We start from the raw sequence: 24,103 nt of genomic DNA, 5'->3' as shown, positions 1-24,103 counted from the left end.
CCAAACCTCTCCAGAGCTCCATTGTAGGTCTGAAACCTGGCAGCATCCATCTTCTCTGGAACCCAATCGTCAAACTGACCATTTTTAATTTAAAAAAACAAGGGCTTGGGAACAGCAAGTAATTTTCAGTCCATTTTAATTGGGTCCCCAAAACTCAATTTTCATATTACTCCTGTCACTTTGTGTCCTTCAGTCACTTATTTTCCCAAATGTTCCACCCAGTCGTCTTGGTGACATTTATCCAATCTCACGATCTTTCTGGGAAGTCTGTTCCACACATTTCACCACCCTCTACACAAAAAGTTTAAAAAACTTGATTATATTCTCTTTTCTGAGCTGAGGTCCATGCCCTGGTTAGAGTTTATAGTAATGTGACAACAATTAGTTCAATTTAACGATACCCCTTTGAACTTTTTTTATTAAATAAACATTTTTCAACTTCAAATGTTTTTTAGACTTTGCCGTTTCCCTGGCATCTTTTTCTATACCTGCTTGCTACCTTCTCGAATGAAGATTTCCCTGCTGTAGCATGGTAATCAAAGATAAGAATGTCACAGTCACGTCTACTGTGACTCAAATGAATGAGTCTCTTGAGTCGGAAAACTTCTACCTTTTGTGTAAAATGAGGTGAAGTGTGTTGGTAAGGGAGCAGGATGGATATTTGACAAGGCAAATGATTGAGCAGCATGTGAGCCACAGTGGAGAGCATTTCTGGACTTTGTGACCAAATCAATGGAGCAAAGAAGCCTTTTTCAAGTACTGTACTATATTACTATTATGAGTAGGCAGTATTGTTGCCAGTGATTATGATACTCAGGTAGCCAGAATATATGTTGTGGTAAAGTTGACCAAGTTGTGTTGCTTTATTTCAGAGATGTATGTAATAACATTGCAGGAAGGAAAATTATAATTGAGAGAGCACTCAATACAACATGTGCTACTAAGACATGGAAAAATGCAAATTTTCAGTAAGTGTTTGGCTCCTGATCCAAAATTTTTGAACATATTTCTAACCCATCTATTTATTTCTTTATATATATTTGAAAATGTTTAACCTATGCCATTTGGCTTCCAGTTATCATGTTTATACCACCCTTCTTGTTGTTTGTTTTTCTTCTCATTAGAGCTTCCTATTTGTTGTTGTGAGTGTTGTTGTGTTATTGGCCTCTGACAGAAACTTGCTATTCATTAATGTGTGATTGGTAACAAATGTTTGGGTTCTTTTATTCATGAAGAGCAGACTATATACAGGGTTACAGGAGAGCTATACATTAACACTGCATGCTCAAACTGCTGTGTCACATGATGTCTTGCATCACCTTCCTGTGGTAATGTATTTTAACTGTCTACATAAGAGATATGGTAATCAGAACACTGCATCACATACATTAAAGCAATATCACAACATTCTCCCTTTTCCTTAAATAGAAACATTACAAATAGACATCACACAAACAATATTAACACATAACAGAATAAGATTGTTGTGAATACTATTTACGCAGATGTTAAATCTCACATCCATCATCCAAATGTCTTTGAAACACACAAGTAGTAAAACCTCACTGAGATCTGGAATTGTCAACTTGATTGATCAGTGTAGACATACAGGTATCTTGCATATGAGCGTTGTGCTGGTTGTCTTCCTCAACCCACTCTCAAACCTTGAATGTAAACATGATCTCAATGCTATAGGAGTGCTAGGCATGATTTTGTTGGATGATTTCCTCAATTGACATAGATTCCTCCTCAAACGATGATTTGTTCTTTGGCTCATTGCAGATCTTTCCTACCACTGCAGGGAACCAGGTTCTTTCTGTTGGGTGGATGACTATAGCCTTTTGCCCTATATGTAAATGAGGCAGCTCCATGCTTACATGCCTGTCCTATCATGTAGACTTCACCTTTTCCAATTTTTCCTGTATTGGTGATAATCTGGCCGGAAATGTTGTTCTGACCTGCCTTCCAAGCGTGATTTCAGCTGGTGATAGTATCCCATGTCTAATGGTGTTGCCTGTAAATGCAACATTGCAACTTGAATCCAATGGGTGATTTGACTGTGGGAACCATCCTGTCAGCGAGCCCATTGGACCTCGGGTGATGTGGGGATGCTGTTAGGTGATTTACACCCCACTTGGCACACATCTTGGAATGGTTTTCTGGTATATTATGGACCATTATCTGACACTACCTCCTCCTGGGAACCCAAAATACTAAAGATTGCACTCAACATATTTGCTACCGACATGGTAAATAGGTCCCTTAGCATCGAAAGATTGGAAATTGAGATGTAGTCAGTAACCTAGGCCAAAACTTTTACCTTGGTGGGCGGGCAGCCAAACTCCTCCGCAAAAACGGGGTTGCTACCATTTTGAGTGGGTGGGCCAATTAAGCTATGCGTTTCCTGTGCGGGGGGGGAGGGATTCCCCATCTGTCAAGGTGCGCTCTTTCGCGTATGCATGCGAAAGAGCACCCTGCTCCCTGAGACTAAGTGCTGTCTCAGGGAGATTACTGACAGTGTAAAAAAACTTGAAAAATAGAAAACTATAAAAATTATTAACATGTCCCCCTCATGTGACAATGTCACACAAGATGGGACATCTTAATAAGAAGCACATAAACTTTATTAAAATTTTTAAAAAATGGACATGAAACCTCATCCCACCAGTGGATGAGGTTTCATGTATTATCAGAAGCCTTCTGGGGTTCCTGGCCTGCCCACTAACCTTAAGGTTGGACGGGCAGGTCTTTTATTATCTTAATTATCCTGTCAATGGCCTCAGTTGGCCATTGACAGGTCGACGGGTAGACAGCTGATTTTGCTGTCCGCCCGCCTTCCTCAATATTTACATGGACCAGGATGACATCAGGGGTTCCTCCTGACGTCATCCCGTGTCATTTTCCTGTCGGCGAGCGGGCCCCGCCCCCAAATCGCCGACAGGAAAATTCTGCCCCGAGAGAAAACCATTGCCTCAGGTGGTAAAATAAATCTGTTGCAATCCTCAGCAATGGGTATGATGGAACCTCATGAGGATGGAGCAGTTCTTTGTGCTGGCTTGGTTGGTGCTCTTGGTGTGCCTTGCACTGCCTCCTAAGTCTTTCAATGTCACTGTTTATCCCAAGGCAATACACTGTCTCCCTCCAAAGGCATCTTATCCACCCCATACCCTTGTGGCCCTGATGTAGTTGTGATAATTTGCCTTGAGGAAGCATTTCTGGAAGCAGCATTTGCCTTCAGCTGTTTTTTTTGATGTCATGTGGAGTGAATCGAATTGGCTGAAGACTGGCATCTGTGATGCTGAGGACCTCAGGAGGAGGCTGAAATGGATCATGCACACAGCAATTCAGGCTGAAGGTGATTGCAAATTCTTTAGCCTTGTCTTTTTTGCACTGATGTTTGGGCTCCCCCATCATTGACAATGGGGATATTTGTGGAGTTGCCTTCTCCTGTGAGTTGTTGAATTGTCCACCACCATTCACAACTGGATATGGAAGGACTGCAGAGCTTCGATCTGATTTGTTGATTGTGGGATTACTTGGCTCTGTCTATTGCATGCTGCTAGTGCTGTTTGGCATGCAAGCAGTCCTATGTTGTAGCTTTGCCAGATGAATTTTCGCTTTAAATATTTATCCAATTGAGTTTTAAAAGCAGTTTCCATCACACTTTTCAGGCAGTGCATTCTAGATCACCACAACTCGCTGTGTAGCAAAAAAGTTTCCTCCTCGCCTTCTAGGTGTTCTTGTCAAATCGCCTTAAATCTGTATCTTTTGGTTACTGACCCTTCTGCCATTGGGAATGGTTTTGTCATATTTACTCCATCAAACGTGTATGATTTTGAACGTCTCAAATATCCTCTTAAACCTTCCCTACTGCCGGGAGAATAAGCTCAGCCCACGTAACTTGAAGGGGATGGAAAATCACCCACACAGGAGACTAATGCACATTAGCTGCAGAAGATACTGATTGGAAATTCAAACCATGAGAGAGTTGGGTCAGCTGGAGAGGGTATACATACCATGGATCTGGTGAAGCGGGCGGTAGAATTTTGGAAAACAAAAACAGAATTACCTGGAAAAACTCAGCAGGTCTGGCAGCATCGGCGGAGAAGAAAAGAGTTGATGTTTCGAGTCCTCATGACCCTTCTGAGGACTTGAAACGTCAACTCTTTTCTTCGCCGATGCTGCCAGACCTGCTGAGTTTTTCCAGGTAATTCTGTTTTTGTTTTGGATTTCCAGCATCCGCAGTAGTTTTTTGTTTTTATCTCTGGGTAGAATTTTGTATTACTTCCAGTTTATGAAGCGTGGACTGTGGGAACCTGGCCTGGAGTGTGCTGGAATAGTTAATTCTAGATTAATAAAGGCACGGATGAGTGTTTTAGCAGTAGTTAGGCTGAAGCAGAGGTGGAGTTGGGCAATGTTATGGAAGTGGAAATAACCTGCCTTAGTGATGGCCTGGATATGTATCTTCTCCTGTGTTCCTATTATTCTGCCCTCACTGTCCCCTGCAATAGTCACTAGTCAAAAACCTTCACGTAAATCATCTTCCAATGCTGTTGTATTTTGCTTTCATCTTTTTGGGATGTGAGCATCACCAGCAAGGTCAGCATTTGCTAACCATCCCTAGTTGCCCTTGGGTAGGTGATGGTGAGCTGCCACTTATAAACTACTGCAGTCCATCTAATGCAGATACTCTATAGTGGTGTTAGGAAGGGAGTTCCAGGTTTTTTGACCCAGTGACAATAAAGGAACTGTGATGTAGTTCCAAGTCTGGCTGGTGTGTGGCTTTGGAGGGGAACTTGCAGGCAGTGGTGTTCCCATGTGTTTGCTGCCCTTATCCTCGGTGGTAGAGGCAGCAGGTTTGAAGAGTGCTGTCGACGGAGCTTTTGTGAGTTGCTGCAGTGCATCTTGTAGATTGTGTACACTGTGCATCGGTGATGAAGGGAGTGAATGCTTAAGTTGTTGGATGGAGTGCTGATCAAGCGGGCTGCTTTGTCTTGGACGATATCGAGCTTCTTGCGTGTTGTTGGAGCTGCACTTATTCAGGCAATTGGAGAGTATTCCATCACACTCCTGACATTTGTGTTATAGATGGACAGACCTTGGAGTCAGGAGGTGAGCTAATCTCCACAGCATTCCCAGACTCTGACCCCATAGTATTTATATGGCTGGCCCAGTTCAGTTCCTGGTCAATGGTAACTCCCAGGATGTTGATGATGGGGAATTTAGCGATGGCAATGCCATTGGATGTCAAGGAGAGATGGTTAGATTCTCTCTTGTTGGAGATATTCATTGCCTGGCACTTGTGTGGCACAAATGTTACTTGCCACATATCGGCCCAAGCCTGAATGTTGTCCAGGTCTTGCTGCATATGGCATGGACTGCTTTAGTATTTAGTATCTGAGGAGTTGTGAGTGGTGCTTAACATTATGCAATCATCAGTGAACATGCTCTTGACCTTTTATCAATGGTTGAGCCTTTAGCCATTATACATCTAGCACTTTTTTTTCAGATCCATGTAACCTAGTACTACTTTACTTTTACCTGTTTTTAAAAATGACCTCTTTGACTATACATTCAGTCACCTCCCTTAATTCTGTTCCAGTTGTTCCATCTCTTCCTAATCCTGTAAAATGCTTTGGGATGTTTTGCTAACTGAAAGTGCTACAATACCACATTGTTACATGTTTAGGTAAAATGGGCAGCATTGTATCTTTTTTCCCCTGCATCTATCTTTAAATTTCACATGTTCTTCATATTTAAAATCTTGTATGAAGCCACGTCAAAGTCAAATGTGTGGATAGTGAGGATTGGCTTTTTTCGTGTATGTTTTGTTTTTTGAAACCAATACAAATTCATTGTCTTTATTGTAATCCAGAAAGATCAAATTCAAACCAACATGAAAATTGGATGTGTGGTTCCTGCCAGTTTCTTCTTAACAAGTATCCAAAAGTGGCCTACTTGAATCATTCTTGTTCCGGTTTATATTTTTAACCAGTACCATTAATTTTGAATTGTTCTTTGCAGTTATTCTCATTCTGTTTTGTCATAGGATTTCTTCAGATGATCTCTTTACTGTAATCCAGTCTTCCTTTGATAATGATGCCACACCATGGTTTGGTCTTGTTGTTTGCCTATGGGGTAAGGAATTTGTCAATGATAATCACTCTGTTATAGAGATTCTCTATAATAATATTCGCACCATAAATGACTTCATGCTAACGAAGTAATGAAGAATTTAGCCTGGTATATGTTAAATTCAAATTTTATAACTTATTTTAAATTTGCATTGATTTGAACCACATCTTGATTTTTACTGATCAAGAATTGTCCATTGTTGGCATCAACTGCAATGCAACTAAATGTAACCTCCTTCCAGTTTATGATTCTGTTGGACTAGTAAAATTACTCTTGTGGAGAGCTGACACTGACTGGACAGGCCAAATGGCCTCATTCTATGATACCATAATAGAACAGGTTTCCTGTGATGGCCAGTCAATTCACCTTGGGTGACTTGAGTGGTAAGCTATCATGTACCTTGTTCAACTATATTATCAGGCTAACCAGTGAAATACAAGTCCAAATTATAGTCTTATTTTACGGACTTTAATTATGTAAGTCTTACTTTTTCAGCTAATATTGTTATGAACATAATACAATATTTAGAAAGACGAGAGTAGAATCTTTTCAGTAATTATTTTTGTACCGGGCACTATGGCAAAATATAAAGATTTAAAATTCTGAATTATTTTAAATTTAAAAACAATAAGAAAGTGTGTACTGCATCATTTATCAAAATAAAGGTGCCGATAGTTTCTGAACCAAATCGAGCAGCATGATCTTGCAGATAACATATTGATCAGAGGAGCATTTTCTTAAAAAAAAATCATTGTCATGCACAGATGCCATGACATAGTATTTCTTAGCACATTCTTCTTCCAAGATGGCTTTCCACTGAGAATCAGCTGAACTGAGAATCTAAAACCTAATATTCGCCATTCTGCCTTTGTATGATTCTATTAATACAACTTGAATCATTCTGATCAGAATGACCTTTTAGACAAGGCTGCATTAGTGAATTTGTGCAAGGATGTCAGCAGCAGGGGGAGAAAGATAAGTAACTGAAAACAGGGAATATTGTTAATACACAGCAAGTCTGTCAGCCTCTTGAGGAATGTAGGTTACACCTCAAATATTAGATGCTTCCTCAGTAGAGGAAGGGGAAGTTTGGAAAGTACATCTTTTTGAGCGAGACCAGGATTGCACTCTGTTATGATGGCCTCTTTACCCCCATGTAATCTTCTAGTAGTCACTGCTTAGATTCCGCATGCCTGCTTGGACAGATACACATATATACAAGGGGAATGATATGCCAACATGAATCCCTGCTTCTAGGAAATTGAGGCAAATAAGGAAAATTGCAAGGGGAATAAAAGAATAGGGTTGATGAAGAAAACTCCATGTGACTGTGAACCTAGAACAACAAAATCTCAAGTTGCACTTGTTAAATTTTTTAAATGTCCAGCCATTCACCCATAAGTTGAATTTTAAAATAATAAAAACTCTGAACATTAAGAAAATCTAGTTTTAATTTGGCCATTGTGTTCCTGTTGTGATCAAATTGGAAGCCGTAAGTCTTGGAAGTCAATTTGGCTGAATAAAAGTATGCTTTGCCTTCAGGGACAATATTTCTGGAAATGTGGAAAAGGGTTAATGCAAAACTAGTATATGAATGGGATGTTGAAAACTTTGAAAATGATGAGCCAGCCAGACCTGAGTTTTATGGAACAAACGTAAAAAAGGTACACCTTTTTGCTACTTGTAAATTCTTAACCAGATTAATCCCTAGATAAGTACAATACAAATCAATATATAGTGTTGTTCAAGTTTTAGTACATTATGCAACTGACTTTCAACAAAGTGGCAAAATATAATTTTGTGGCCGAGATTTAGATTTTATTCACCATTTAAAAGAACCATTGCTTGTTTAGATGTCAGTGCACAGAATCACACAGTGCAGAAGAGGCCCTTCGGCCCATCGAGTCTGCACTGACACGTGAGAAGCACTTGACCTACCTGCCTAATCCCATTTACCAGCACTTGGCCCATAGCCTTGAATGTTAAGACGTGCCAAGTGCTCATCCAGGTACTTTTTAAAGGATGGGAGGCAACCCGCCTCCTCCACCCTCCCAGGCAGCGCATTCCAGACCGTCACTGCCCTCTGGGTAAAAAAGTTTTTCCTCACATCCACCCCCTAAATCTCCTGCCCCTCGCCTTGAATTATGTCCCCTCATGACTGACCCTTCAACTAAGGGGAACAGCTGCTCCCTATCCACCCCATCCATGCCTCTCATAATCTTGTACACCTCAATCAGGTCGCCCCTCAGCCTTCTCTGCTCCAATGAAAACAACCCAAGTCTATCCAATCTCTCTTCATGACTTAAATGTTTCATCCCAGGCAACATCCTAGTGAATCTCCTCTGCATCCCATCCAGTGCAATCACATCCTACCTATAATGTGGCGACCAGAACTGCACACACTACTCCAGCTGTGGCCTCACCAAGGTTCTATACAACTCCAACATGACCTCCCTACTTTTGTAATCTATGCCTCGATTGATAAAGGCAAGTGTCCCATATGCCTTTTTCACCACCCCACTAACATACCCATCTCAGGAAGTGAGTCAGATGAGAGATGGTGAAGGAGAATGCAGTGATCAGCGATATCAAGAACTGTGGAGAATGATCGATAACATTCCACGTCATAATCTCACAACATCTCATTGGTGACTTTAACTAAAGCAGCTTTCCTACAAACATCAGAATGGAGGGATCTGAGCTAAATATCAATAAACATATGACTCATTAAATATAAATCAGCTGTATTTAACAAGAATAGGATTAATTATCATTTGAAAAATGTATAATGATTGTATCAGTTTAAGTTCCTCGAAACATAAATCTCACAGTGCACAGGGTATCGGCAACTACAAAGAACAATTTCCATCAACCCCACAATATACATCGGTGCTAAATAAATAATGATTTCAACACTAAAATCTTATCACAGTTCAAATGATAGTTATGAACTGCTCCAGTCTCAATTACTCTCATCATATGACCTACTCGGATCACATGAGCCACCACTGCCAATTAAATATGCTGCATGCAATAGATTCCTCTGTAGGCCACAGGGAAGGGCATTGCAAGAATCCTCCTCAATCACCTTCTCCCTGTGGCTGAAGAGCTCCTCCCAGAGTTGCAATGTGGATTCTGCCCACTAACGCGCACAACGGACATGATCTTCACCGTGTGGCAACTGCAAGAGAAATGCAGGGAACAGCACCAACCCTTGTACATGGCCGCCTTTGACCTCACAAAAGCCTTCGACACTATCAATGTGAAGGATTATGGAGCATCCTTCTCTGTTTTGGCTGTCCCCAAATGTTTGTCACCATCCTCCACCAGCTTCATGATGACATGCAAGCCATGATCCTGACCAAAGGATCCACCACAGACCCAATCCACGTTCGGTCCAGGGTCAAGCAAGGCTGTGTCTTTGCACCGATGCGCTTCTTGATCTTCCTCGCCGCAATGCTCCATCTCACCCTCAGCAAGCTCCCTGCTGGAGTGGAGCTAAACTACAGAGCAAGCAGGAACCTGTTCAACCTCCGCCACCTACAAGCCAGATCCGAGGTTGTCCCACCCTCTCTCATTGAACTACAGTATGCAGACGGTGCTTGTATCCGCGCACACTCAGAGGCCGAGCTCCAAGCCATCGTCAACACCTTCACCAAGGCATACAAGATCATGGGCCTTACACTAAACATTCATAAAACAAAGGTCCTCTACCAACCTTTCCTCTCCACACCTCAAACCCGGCACCAAGCTCACATTCTACACAGCAGTAACGATACTCGCCCTTATATTGCTCAGAGAGGTGGACTATGTACAGCAGGCACCTCAAAACTCTGGACAAGAAGCAACGAGTGGTGTGCCACATGGACCAGTACCGGGACCTCAGCAGTCCATAATCTACACAAATGACTTGGATGAAGGGATGGATGGGATGATTGCCAAACCTGCTACAATTCTAATCTGTGGTCCTGAATAAAAACTTTTTTTTTTGCTGTGATTGATACTGCCGCCTTTAGTTTGTGGTTAGAAGAGATCTGGATTCTTTTCTGCTCCCCTGTGACCGCTTTAGAATTGCCTTTAATTGTATACAGACTATTCAAAGAGGTTGACTGGTTCATCCATTTAGAAGATGGATCTAAATGTGCTATTTATGACTAATATATATATCAGTATAATTTCAAATAGGCCTATAAATTATTTATCACAGAAACCTTTCCAACCCAGAGGGAGATTGTATCATTATTACATTATGAATATCAGAAAGTGGCAATTTAAGCTTGCATGGTACATACTTGTGCTGTCTCATAGCTTCCAAACACACTCATTCATTTAAACAATACTGCTTACTCTCTGAGCTATGCTTCGTTTGTGCATAGTTCCCTACTCAAAAATACAAAGTTGATAAATTTACCCTTCTATGCAAATATTTCCCATAAGTGGAAACTGTCCTTGGGTGTACACCCATTAAAAATTGAGGACCTCCTTTGGTCTACGTCAGTCTTGAAGAATGACACAACCTACGATATGCAGGAAGCTGAAAATACAATGCATTGGTTAACAGGATGAACTTTGGTAAGGATGTGTCTTGGACCAAGGATATGATTTGAAACCATGGTCTATTTTATCTATGAACAGTCTGCAAAATGGAACCTGGTCCAGTTGTAATCAAGCACTTAAATTTAGAATACTGAAGTGAAGATGGAAGTTTTGGGATTGATCTGTTGTTGCCTTAATGGTTTGACCCAGCAGAATGCATGGTGAGGCAATATATGGCTACAGATTTAGCCATCTGTGTGTGCAGCAGAAGGTCATTGATCTCCCACAGTGCTGCAGTATAATTAGAATAGAGGTAGTAATCAAAATGGTTCCATTTATGTTGGTCTGAAAAGGTTCACGTGCCTGATTTGTAGAATTCCTAAAGCTGTCTTTTACATCCAGCAGCAGTCAGGCTATTACTCCCGAGGTGGGCAGTTAAATTATTGTAAAAAAGCACTAAAGGCCACTTTGAAATCTTGCAATGTTAGCCCCGAGCACCTTAGGAAAGCACAGCATGCCTGCTAAGTCAGTTTGAAAATACTTGAGGTTGCAAGACTAGTTGGTAAGTAAGGCAACTTATCTAATGGCCACATCTGGCTTTAAATGAAATATGTATAACCTTGTATGTGCATTGAGGGTGGGGCTTTTCTCCCATTAGCTGAGACTCATTTAATGGGTGACTCTGCCAGGCCAGTAAGAAGAAATTCTGCAATCTATAAGGTCAATTTAAGGCATGCAAGTCCTCCACTCAGAATTTCACTCTAATTCACTCTATTGATCAGAAAACTGTAAAGCATCATTACAAATCTCTTTGCATAAAGAATTGCTGGATTTTATGAAATTGGCACTTTATTGTTTACTGATCTGGACATTATTCATTGGTTTTTAAAAAGAAAACTCAACAATCTTTCATTTCAGCTTTACATACTGCTACTAAGGATGTTAAATATGTTTGAACATTCGACAGTGAGTACAAAGCCATTTAGCTGTAGTGTAGACAATAAGATGGATTCTTATTTGTAATCCTCATTCTGATTCTTTAAATTGAAGGTCCTCTCCACAACAACACAGGGTTTGATCCTACACGCAAAAAATTATTTGGCTATTTTCTTCTTTCTTGTTTCTGCTTATAGACTGAGAGAAAGGCCAAGTCAGCTGTTTCCTGAAAGAATGCTGTCATAGTGCACTTGTGGTTCAAATTTTGAAAAAGTGGCCATTACCTTTGTGTTCAAAATTTTGGGGGCCTTCCACTTAAGGAATTCAGAAAGAAACTGCTTGTACTTGCTTTTCCTGAGATCATCTTCAATACCCAAGTAATATTATAATGTGCGAGGCAAGATATGGGCAAGTTGTCAGAAGACACAATCATCAGAGAAAACACAATTACATCAAAATTAACCTGACTCTTTTTTAAGGATCGTCTAAGCAACAATGATATTTTGTTTCTTTAAATGTGGTGAGCTAACCATGTTTGTCTACTGGGCAGTGGAAACTGGCTTAATTCCTTTTCGAAGAGGAATGAAGCAGGTTGTTTTCCTGACATAAGAACATAAGAAATAGGAACAGGAGTAGACCATTTGGCCCCTTGAGCCTGTTCCGCCTTTCAATGAGATCATGGCTGATCATCTTGTGTTTCGATTTCCACACTGCCATCTAACACCAATAACCTTCGATTCCCTTGCCTAACAAGAATCTATCTACCTCTGCCTTAAAAATATTCAATGACCCGCCTCCACCACCTTCTGAGGCAGAGCTCCAAAGTGTCTCAGCCCCTCGTTATCCAATTTGATTAGAGGAAAATCAGTTTGGGTCCTGCATTTCTACCTCTTTCTCATCATCCACCGTCACTAATACCTCTTTTTGTTCCTCTTCCCTGTCAAAGTACTTATTAAACATATTTCAATGACACACCCTCTGCTTCTTTCTTCTATCTGGAGTAATTATTGAGTAATTTACTTCACTCAATTTCTTTTCAATCCTGTAAGGCCCACTAAATCTTACAATTAATGAATCACCTAGTACTGTAACAAAACTAGTATTTTCTCCCCAGAAACATAACTGCAAGTTTTGGTTTTCTTATCTGCTTTCACTTTCATCATTTGCTGTGATATCTTTAAATGTTCCCGAGCCAACACACGTGCTTTGTTCAATCTTTCCCTGAAATTTGATACGTAATCCAGGAGTGTAGTTTCTGAATTTTGACCCACCAATTTCTCATGAATTAATTTCAGTGGTCCCCTTACCTCATGACCATAAATTAGTTCAAAAGGGCTAAAACCAATTGATACATTAAGAGCGTCTCTAATAGCAAATAACAAAAATAGAATTCCTGTATCCCAATCCTGTGCATAATTCTGACTATGCTTTCATCACAGTTTTTAAAGTTTGATGCCATCTTTCCAAAGCTCCTTGTGATAAGCTGTTGACTTAAATTGTTTTATCCTCAAACTGTTCATTACTTCCTTAAACAGCTGTGACATGAAATTTGACCCCTGATCTGATTGCATTTCCTTCGGTAAACCATACCTTGTTTTAAAAAAACAATTAATTAACTCCTCCACAATCATCTTAGTTGTAATATTTCTTAAAGGTATTGCTTCAGGAAACCTGGTAAACACATCCATTATTATCAATAAATACTGATTTCCACCTTTAGTCTTAGTCTTAGGGGGGGGTCCTACTCAATCAATCATGATAAAAGCAAAAAATTGCAGATGCTGGAAATCCAAAACAAAAACAAAAATACCTGGAAAAACTCAGCAAGTCTGGCAGCATTTGCGGAGAGGAACACAGTTAACGTTTCGAGTCCAAATGACCCTTCAACAGAACTAAGTAAAAATAGAAGAGAGGTGAAATATGAGCTGGTTTAAGGGGAGGTGGGACAAGTATAGCCAGTGATAGGTGGAGATAACCAAAAGATGTCACAGACAAAAGGACAAAGAGGTGTTGAATATTATCTCAGGAATGTGCTAATTAAGGGTAGAAAGCAGGACAAGCAAGGTACAGATAGCCCTAGTGGGGGTGGGGTGGGGTGAAGGAATCAAAAAAGGCTAAAAGGTAGAGATAAAACAATGGATGGAAATACATTTAAAAATAATGGAAATAGGTGGGAAAAGAAAAATCTATATAAATTATTGGAAAAAAAGGGGGGGAATCGGAAAGGGGGTGGGGATGGAGGAGAGAGTTCATGATCTAAAATTGTTGAATTCAATATTCAGTCCGGAAGGCTGTAAAGTGCCTAGTCGGAAGATGAGGTGCTGTTCCTCCAGTTTGTGTTGAGCTTCACTGGAACAATGCAGCAGGCCAAGGATGGACATGTGGGCATGAGAGCAGGGTGGAGTGTTGAAATGGCAAGCGACAGGGAGGTCTGGGTAATGCTTGCGGACAGACCGAAGGTGTACAATCAATCATGACCCTGTTAAATGGTTCTTCAAATGCTGGTATTAGGATTAAAGGCACCGGCTTAATCACTGCTTGTGGTTTTCTTGCTATTTGACATGTATAACAGGTTCTACAGAATTTGACTACATCCCTATGCAATCTTGGCCAAAAAAAAACTTTCTCTTTTCCTGTGTTTTCTTAATTCCTAAATGTCAACCCACCCCCCGCCCCCCACATTGGGATTTCATGAGCAATCCTCAGAATCTCATTTCTATATCCTAATGGGATAACAATCTGATGCACCTCCCTCCAGCTTTCATTTGCTGAGACATAATCCGACTTCCACTTTCCCATCAAAGTATCTCCCCGAAGATGATGACATACTGGAATACATTTTGCTTCTGTTTCTGAATAAGCTTTCTGATATAATTTTTAATTGCAAATCATTTTTCTGTAATTCCACTAACCGCTGAGTTAAACATTTCAGCTGAATTATCCTGAATTCCTTCCTCTTGAACAATGTTATCAAATACAGTGCGAGCTAGTTGGATTTCAACACCCTCTTCTTGCCTTTGAACTGCTTGCTTATCTTGTTTATCTTCTTCCCGATGAGCCTTTAATCTTGTTACAACACAAGCAGGAAATAATCCAGGATGTTCCTGGTGTTCCTTCTGTAACACCTCTGTTGAAAACACTTCTACAGGTTGCTCAACTACCATAGGCATCACCCACATTTGCTATCCAATTATATCATTACCCAGAATAAATTGAACCCCTGCGATGGGCAATTTTTCCACCACTCTAACTGTAACTTCACCATTCTTCCATTTTCTCTTTAAATTTACCTTCCACAATGGAATAGATTTAGCATCTCCATGAACCTCACTTATTATTACCTTCTCCTTCAATACTCCCTTTGAACAACAAATATCACTATCCCACAACATTAAGGATTGACTAGCCCCTGTGTCTCTCAAAATTTTAATATCTTTACCTACTCCACCCTGTATACATGGAAACACTTTCCCTTCACACACAGTCTTTAAACATTTCTGCAGCCTGCTCCTCCGAATTCTCTTGAGTAAACTGTGAACACGTTCCCACTTCTTTACCTTTCACTGATTCTCCCTGTTTCACCTGTACACAAACCATTGGTTTCTCCTTGCCTGAACCTCCGAACCCACAGTACTTTTACTTCCAGAGCTTTTCTGTACCCCAAAATTTCCAACAGATTTTCCCTGCAATCTCCAACACAGTGTGCCCTACTTTATTACAATGAAAACACCTCAATTATCAAATGTCACTCCTACCCTCAGCACCTTCCTTTTTATTCTGAGAAAAAACTTCCTGGGAACTTCCAGCTACTCCTCTTCCCTGACTACCTGCTTCCCTTTCACCTTTCCACTTTTTATCCTTTTCCAATTCGAAAGGGTGACAAAAAAAACATTTAGCTCTATGAACCAACTCAAAATCATCAGCTATCTCTGCTGCTTGTCTTACAGAATCAACCGTCTGTTCTTCCACATGAGTTCTCACTGCTGAAGGGATTGAACCTTTAAATTCTTCCAAAAGAATGACTTCCCTAAGAGCCGCATAGGTTGTCTCTATTTTTAACGCCCGTATCCACTGGTCAAAATTACTTTGTTTTATTCTTTCGAACTTAATATAAGTTTGCCCAGTCACGCATGCTCCCTCTCACGTGCACTCTCTTGCGCTCTTCACAATTTCTAATTCCCTTTTAAAAGCCATTTCTCTGTGCTTTGCTTCAAATTCGAGCTTTTTAAGTTCCTTTGCTTGTTCAAATTCAAGCGTCTTCATTTGTAACTGAAGTCTCACTACTTCCAGCTGTGACTCACTGGTGTCAGGTTTCACTTCCAACTGTAGATGCTGTGCAATACTTTTAATTAAATCTGATTTCCTAGCACCATTGGTTAACCCCAATTTTAACTTATCTGCCAACTCTGTTAATTAACTTTTTCGCTATTTTCTCCAACCCAATCAGAGTTATCACCTTCTACTCCCAGACAAGTCTTAGCAATTGCCAAAGCCACCTTGCAGTCTCACCACTTCTAAAATACCTCACCAACTCCTGAATTCAAAATGCTTCTCTTACTCGTAAACTTAAGATTCACGAACTCCAAACCAATCAAGAAATTAGAAATATTTTTATCCCGGCAAGAGCCCCCAATTGTTGTGAGACAGCCTTTTGGTAAAGCTGAATTATTTAAAAATCGCAGAAGGAAGCTTTAGACAACTATCATAACCTATATTTTTAAGTGGTACATTTGAGATGCAACTCTAAATTCAGGAATCAGACCAATTCTCAAGAGGTTTTATATTAAACTAAATTAAACATTTTATTAATTTACACAAGTTAAATACATATACATGGTTACAAATTACTACGATCTTAACTTTTGACAAATTCCTAAACTAACCTCCATAGATTTGACAAATTCCTAAACTAACCTCCATAGATTTTTAAGCAGACATCAGGCAAAGCATTTTCACCTTACGAATTCGAAATTAGGTTCCTTTCACTTTGGTTCCTGTGGAGTCAGTTGGAGGCTTACATCTGCTTTGACCTTACGTTGCCTCTGCTCTGCACACACGAAAACTGCTGAAGTTATACCTGGCACAGCTCATTGAATGTAAATTCTCATTGTGTCACCATCCTCTTTGAACCTACCTCCTCTTTTAACAATAAAACCCCTTTCATAGCACCAATTTTATTAGCAATATAAACGTATTGCTTGGTCTCTACTCACTTGGTGCCAAATATACCAAACCTGGGGGTGTGGCAAGCAATAAGAATGATACAATCAACTGCAACAGAATAGTGAAAGGCTAGCAGAATGAACAGACAATTGGCAGATGGAATTTAATACAGAGAAGTGTGAGGTGATCCATTTTGGCAGAAAGGAGAGGCAACATAGACTAAATGGCATAGTTCTAAAGAGTGTACAGGGACAGCGGGACCTGGGCATTCATGTAAACAGATTATTGAAGGTGGCAGGGCACATTGAGAGTAGTTAGCAAAGCATATGGGATCTTAGGTTTCATAAATAAGAGAGATTTGAGTACGAAAGCAGGCAAGTTATGTTGAAACCCCAAAGCTCTGGTTAGGCCACAACTGGAGTATTGCAACCCGTTCTGGTCATAACATTTTAGGACAGATGTGCAGGCCCTTAAGGTGCAGAGGAGATTTATCAGAATTGTCCCAGGGTTGAGGGATTTTAGCTACAACGTTAGATGTTGGAGGAGCTGAGGTTGTTCTGCTTGGAGCAGATGACTTTGACATGAGATTTGTTAGAGATGTGCAAGATTATGATAAGTTTGGGTAAGGTGGACAAGAAAAAACTGTTCTCATTAGCTGATGGTACAAGGACTAGGATTTGGGCAACAGATGCTGTAAGAATATGAAGAACTTTTTTTAATGCGATGAGTGGTAATGACCTGGAATTCGCTGCCTACGAGGGTGGGGAAAGAAGAGATGATCAAAGATTTCAAAAGTAAGTTGGATGGATGCTTGAGGGGGAAAAGCCTACAGGGATAGAGCAGAAGAATAGGACTGACTTGGGTTTCTCTACAGACAGCTGGCATGGACCTGATGGGCCAAATGGCCTCTTCCCATGCCACTATGACTAGATTTGGATGGTTTATTATGACTTGCTGAAATTTAGGATTCCAGGTATATTGCTTACTATAGCTTAGCCCTTTCATCTTTCTCTTCTCAAAAGAACTGTTCGAACAAATTGTGTTTTAAATATATTTATGATAGGATAATTTTGCAAAACATCATTAAACTTAGAATTTGGATGAACCTGTAAAGTAAACACCAACTAAACCTGTCTCCAACCTGAGTTTTCATGTATGGTGAGGGAGAGTGTTAAGCTCCAATGTCTGTAGGAACATAGGAATAGGCCAGCCGGTCCTTTGAGCTTGCTCCTCCGTTCAGTAAGATCATGGCTGATCTGGTTGTGTTTCCTGTCTGTCACCCCCCTGCCACCCCCTCAAACACCATAACCCTTGACTCTCATGTCTCCCTTGTCTATCAAAAACCTATCTAACTCAGCCTTGAATAAATTCAATGACTCTGCCACCACTGCTTTACGAGGAAGAGAATTCCACAGACTAATGAACCTCGGAGAAGAAAATTCTCCTCATCTCAGTCTTAAAAGGGAGACCTCTTATTCTTAAACTCTGTCCCCTAATTCTCGTCTTACCCCAGAAGTGGAATCATCCTCCTGGTAACTACCCTATCAAGTGCCCTCAGGATCTTGTGTGTTTCTATAAGGTCACCTCTCAAATTTCTAAACTCCAATGCATATATACCCAACCTGTTCAACTTTCCTTCACAGGATAAGCCTTTTATCCCAGGAATGAGTTGATTGAACCCTCTCTGTACTGCTTCTAAAGCAATTATATCTTTTTTTTTTGCAAACAAGGAGACCAAAATTGTACACAGTATTCCAGATGTGGTCTCAAATGCTTTGTACAGCTGCTGTATAACTTCCCTACTTTTATATTCCATTCCCCTTACAATAAATGCCAACATACCATTTGCCTTCCGAATCTCTCATAGTACCTGCATGCCAACTTTTGTGATTTCATGTATTAGGGCACCCTGGTTGAAGAGATCTCTCTGCACCACTGTATTCTGCAATCGCTCTCCATTAAAATAATCCACTGCTTTTCTATTCTTCCTGCCAACATGGACAAGTTCACATTTTCTTGCATTATGTCTATATCCCTTTGTGCATTCTCTAACTCTTCTTGGCAACTTCTTTTCCTACCTTTTGGCTACCATACAATCGGTCTCTTCATCCAAATTATTGATGTAGATTGTAAATAGTTGGGGCCGCACACTGATCCCTGTGGCACCCCACTAGTCACAGCTTGCCTACATGAAACCCCAAAAGTGACCCATTTATTCCAACTCTCTGCTTCCTGTTAACTAGCCAATCCTTTATCCATGCTAATACGTTACCCCACTACATCATGTTCTCTTATTTTGTGTAGTAGCCTTTGTGGTACTTTTATCAAATGCCTTTTGGGAATCCAAGTACACCACATCTACAGGTCCCCTTTATCCAGCTTGTTTGTCACTTCCTCAAGAAACTCTAATTAGTTTAGCACTATTTCCCTTTCACAAAGTTATGTTGACTTTGCCTGATCACATTATGATTTTCTAAGTATCCTGCTATAACCTCCTTCAATAATGGATTCTTTTGTGTGTATCTAGGTGTGCAATATTAGAAAATAACTGAAGGGCTAAATTATGGCAGTAAATATTAAGTATTTTACCTCTACATGGAAAAATAAAGCAATTTATTGCTGGTGTAAATTGAGCATCTTCTGTGATTTCATTTAATTTTGTAGGATCCAGTAACAGATGAAATTGAACCTTACTACCCAGGTACTCTGCGACGCACAAAAATGCTACTTTCGTTTTTAGTGGGGATTCTGATGGTAAGTATTGCCCTTTCATTCTACTTTATGAAACAATTTCTGTTATCCTAGCCGAAAGGGGAAATAGCAATCAGTATTGGGAACATGTCCAGAATTTTTATTGTTCTGATTTGTAGTAGTGGAGAATCTGGTATACAAAAGCACATCAGGTCTAGGTTTTCAGCTAATTTTCCATCTAAATGTGGCAGATACATTCATTTATCTGAAGAGTCATACACAAATACTGATTTCTCCATTATCATGGACATTGTGTACAAGTGCCTGTTATGCATGATTGAGGTTGTACTTTTGTTAATTACTTTAATAATTTTATAGAACAAACCTCAAACTAAATTTGCCAAATATGAATATTTAATATTCATAAAAACTACTCGGAGACGGACTCATTTCAAAACCATAGACAATTTTGCTGAGTTTCACAAATGCCTATAATTAATTATAACTGAAGTATGAGCCTGCAGTGCCCATCTTAAATGATCCCTTGGTTAGTTGCATGATTTTACAAGGTTTTGTCCATGGGTTTGAGTTGGAAGGCTGCTGTGGCTCATGAATATTCATAATCAACAACTTCGAGGAACTTGGGCCTGAGACCACGTTGACTCTGCGGTTACCAGTTCAGTATTGCTCACTGGCTTTCTGGAATCAGGGCAGACATTGGTTGAGGGAATAGCCAATGGTGCAGGTGTGCTATCATCCTGAGAAGGCGATATATTTCATAACTACCCCTGCTATAAGACCATAGCTTAGCATTTCCACTAATCTGCAGGAGAGCACATTTTAGAGACCTGTGTTCCAATTGAAACCCTTGTCTATTTGGTCTCCCAGCCTGTGCAAGGTGTATAAGATGATGAAACCCAGAACCTGCATTATGCTTCATGATACAAACACAGAAAATGCTGGAAAAACTCAGCAGCTCTGAAGAAGGGTCATACAGACTTGAAACGTCAACTCTGTTTCTCTCTCCACGGGTGCTGTCAGACCTGTTGAGTTTTTCCAGCATTTTCTGTGTTTGTTTCAGATTTCGAGCATCTGCAGTATTTTGCTTTTATCTTGTGCTTCATGATCATCCGTTGAGATATGCTACTACTTCTACTGTTGAATCCAAAGAAGGCCCATGCTGCAGTATGTGTTGAGGTGACTCTGTGCTCCATGGTTGATTGCAGCATATCATTGAAAATGAATGAGATCACTAACCACTTTTTATTCTAGACATCTAATTTTCTGCTTTGTGTTAATACAGGTCTGCTGCGTACTTGCAAGTCTTATTGCGGTGGTTATTTACAAAACATGGGCCAGGCTTAAAATAACAACTTCTAACTCCATTGAGAGCTTTTTGTTGACCACAGTTGTTGCCTCACTCCTCAATGTAGTGTCTATTATAACCTTAGGAAAGGTAAATGCTTCTTATGTTTGATTTATTCCTGGTTTCAATCTGCCTTTTGACTAACTCTCATTCATATGGTAATATAAAATCTCCAAAGCATTGGATGGTAACATTTGTAACAGAACTGTGCTGTTTCTATCATTTGGCTCCCAAACTCCCAAAGCTTAACTTATGGTAAATATTTAGCTCTATACTTTAGTTCAAGCTATTATGTAGATGCATGGAGACATAAATATGTTTTGTCACTTGTAAGGCCAAGGTCTCCTGGGGTTTTATTCCCTTTCTTGCCAGAAATGGTAAGCATATTGCTCCAGGTGATGAGTGTTGGACAAAGCCTGAAGCTTACTGGAAATGAGATATTTTAATCTAATATAATTAGAATTTGCACAAATCTGGTTTATTAGAATAAATTTATTGTGAAATTCCACCTATCAGAGTTATGCTGCCATGGCTAATGGTTAGATAATTTGCTATGTCAGTGTAGTTCACTAAAACCACATCACTGCAGGAACAGAATGTTTTCTCCTTCGTACAAAAATGCCTAAATATTTCATGTGGTTTTAACTAAATGACACTCTCATAGCTAGTCAGAAATAAATTTCCATATGCTCAGCTATGGGTGTGGTTAGACAACATCTAAAGTACTTTGTGCAGTGTGAGCACTACACCTCTCAAAAGAATATATTGGCTTTATAAGTGAGTGCAGTGCAAATTCAAATTCTCCTGATTGTTCCCAGTGCTCCAAGGGCAAGACTGAGACAAGATTACATATTTAGAAGGCAAAAAGGTGATTGATTTTGAAAGAATTGATAGGATAGATAGAGATGTTTATCTGCTGGTAGGGGGCATCTAGATTAAGGGCACATAACCTTAGAGACTGACCATTTGAGAGAGAAATTACAAAGCATTTCACAGGGTCATAAAAGAGGGTCATGTACAGTAACAACTGGCACTAGTGCTTTTAATGTAATAAAATACCAAGCTGCTTTATAGGAGTAAATTATCAAAAACTTTAACACCGAGACACACACAAAGGGATGTTTGGGTAGGTGACCAAGAGCTTGGTGAAAGAAGTAGGTTTCAAGTAGCACCTTGAAGGAGGGAGGTGGCGAAGTTTAGGAAGGGAATAGAAGGTTGGGGTTAAGGCAACAAAGTCATCAATGTTAGCGCAAAGGAAAAAGAGGCCAGAATTTGGGGAGTGCAGAGATTTCGAAGGGTTGTGGAATGGAGAGGGGCAAGACCATGGAGCAATTTGAAAATGAGAATTTTAAAATCCAAGGAATGACAGAATGGGAGCCAGTGCAGGTCAGCAAACTTGGGTGATCGGTGAAGGGGACTTGGTGCAAGTAAGTATATGGGTAGCAGAGTTTTAGGGTACAAGGTGGGAGAGGCCAGGAGAATTCTGGAACAGTTAAGTCTAGAAGTAATGAGGTATGCATGGGGCAGGTGCAGAAATGGGCAATGGTAGGGAGGTGAAAGTCAGCAGCTTGGTGATGGTGAGGCTATGGGATCAGAAACTCAGCTCTGGGTCAGATAGGACACCAATGTTGCAAGCAGTTTCTGATTTGTGCAATGGCTAGGGAGAGGGCTGAAGCTTATGGCTAGGCAATTGAGTTTATGGGAGGCAGCAAAGACATTGGCTTTGATCTTCACTATTTAATTGGAGGGAATTTCTTATTGTCTGACATCCAGTAGTGGATAAATCAGTACAATAGGTCAGAGGCAGTAACAGGATAAACAGTGAATGGTGTGGTAGAACTGGATGTTATCTGCATATATCTGGAACCTGGCATGTTTTTGGATGATGTTGTGAAGTGTACCATATAAATGAGGCATGGGAGGGGGCGAAGGATAGATCCTTGGAGGCTCCAAAGCTTAACGCACAACAGCGAGAAGAGAAACCATTTGCAAGTGACTATCTGGCTACAACTGGATAAATAGGAATCGAACCTGGCAAGTGGAGATGCATTGGAGGAGGACATTGATCATCTGTAGTAAAGGCTGCAGACTGGTTGAGGAGGAATAGATTAACACTGTCACGCAGGTGACAGTGACTCTAAGGACTGTTGCAGTGGTGTGGCAGGGCCAGAAACTTGATTATAATAAAAGCAAAATATTGCGGATGCTGGAAATCTGAAATATAAACAAAAAACGCTGGAAAAACTCAGCAGGTCTGGCAGCACCTGTGGAGAGAGAAACAGAGTTAACATTAACCCAGAAACTTGATTGGTGGGTTTCAAAGATGGAGTTTCAGGAAAGAGGAGCATATATTTGCAAGATGATGGCACATTCGGGGACTATGAAGAAGAAAGGGAGGTTGGAGCTTGGGCAGTAGTTTACAAGGACAGATGTGAAGGGTGGGTTTTCTGAGGAGGGATGGGGATGAAGGCAGGCCTGACGGAGGTTGGGGGGCACAGTACAGGGTGAGAGAAGGGAACTGTTTATGATATCCGCTAATACAGGGACCAGCAACAGAAACTGAATGGTTTGCAGTTTGATGCTTTGGATCAAGGGAGTAGGAGGTGGGATTCGTGGGCAAGATGAACTCAGAGGGCATGAGGGGAGATGGACAAGAAGCTGGGAGATAGATGAGAGCTCACAGCTAGGTCAGGACTTTTGGACTCCCCAAAGCCTTTCCACCATCTACAAGATAGGTTAGGTGCGTGGTGGAATATTCTGTACCTGCCTGGATGACCACAGTTCCAGCAAAACCTGAAGCTCAACACCATCCAGAACAAAGCAGCCAGCTTGATTATTTAAGGTGGTGGATAGGATGCCAATCACTTCCTCCACCACAGGCACACAGTGGCAATGAAGTTTTCAAGGGGAGGTTTGACAGAAGTGTTCAAAATCATGAGAAGTTTTGATAGAGTAAATAGGGAGAAACTCCTTTTATATTGCAAAAAGGTCAGTCATCAAAGGACACAGATTTGGCATGGTTGGCAAAGACCAGAGATAACATAAGTTAGCTTCTCTTTTTTAAAAAAAAAGTTGTGATCTTGAAAAGGTGGTCAAAGTGGAGTCTGACAATTTTCAAAAAGGGAATTCGATAAATATGTTAAAGGAGTCGGGGGTGGGGTGGGTGGTGGGTGATGCTTGTAGGGCTATGGGGAAAGAGCAAAAAAGTAGGACTAATTGATAGCTCTTCCAGTGAATGGGCACAGATTTGATGGGCCAAATAGCAGCCTCCTGTGC

General features: G+C 40.5%; 1 protein-coding gene across 1 annotated transcript in view; it reads left to right on the top strand.

The window, feature by feature from the left end:
- Positions 1-529: 529 nt before the first annotated feature.
- The window catches only part of LOC144683112 (anoctamin-7-like), a 48,340-nt gene continuing 24,766 nt past the window's right edge, over positions 530-24,103 (top strand). Inside the window, exons 1-5 of the mRNA XM_078546130.1 lie at positions 530-627; positions 6,050-6,138; positions 7,678-7,790; positions 19,435-19,524; positions 20,765-20,917. Coding sequence (XP_078402256.1) covers positions 530-627; positions 6,050-6,138; positions 7,678-7,790; positions 19,435-19,524; positions 20,765-20,917 — 543 coding nt within the window. The remainder of the gene's footprint in view (positions 628-6,049; positions 6,139-7,677; positions 7,791-19,434; positions 19,525-20,764; positions 20,918-24,103) is intronic.

Source organism: Cetorhinus maximus, chromosome 7 (assembly GCF_964194155.1).
Source record: "Cetorhinus maximus chromosome 7, sCetMax3.hap1.1, whole genome shotgun sequence".
NCBI lineage: Eukaryota > Metazoa > Chordata > Chondrichthyes > Lamniformes > Cetorhinidae > Cetorhinus > Cetorhinus maximus.
This window is presented reverse-complemented; position numbering and strand designations above follow the sequence as displayed.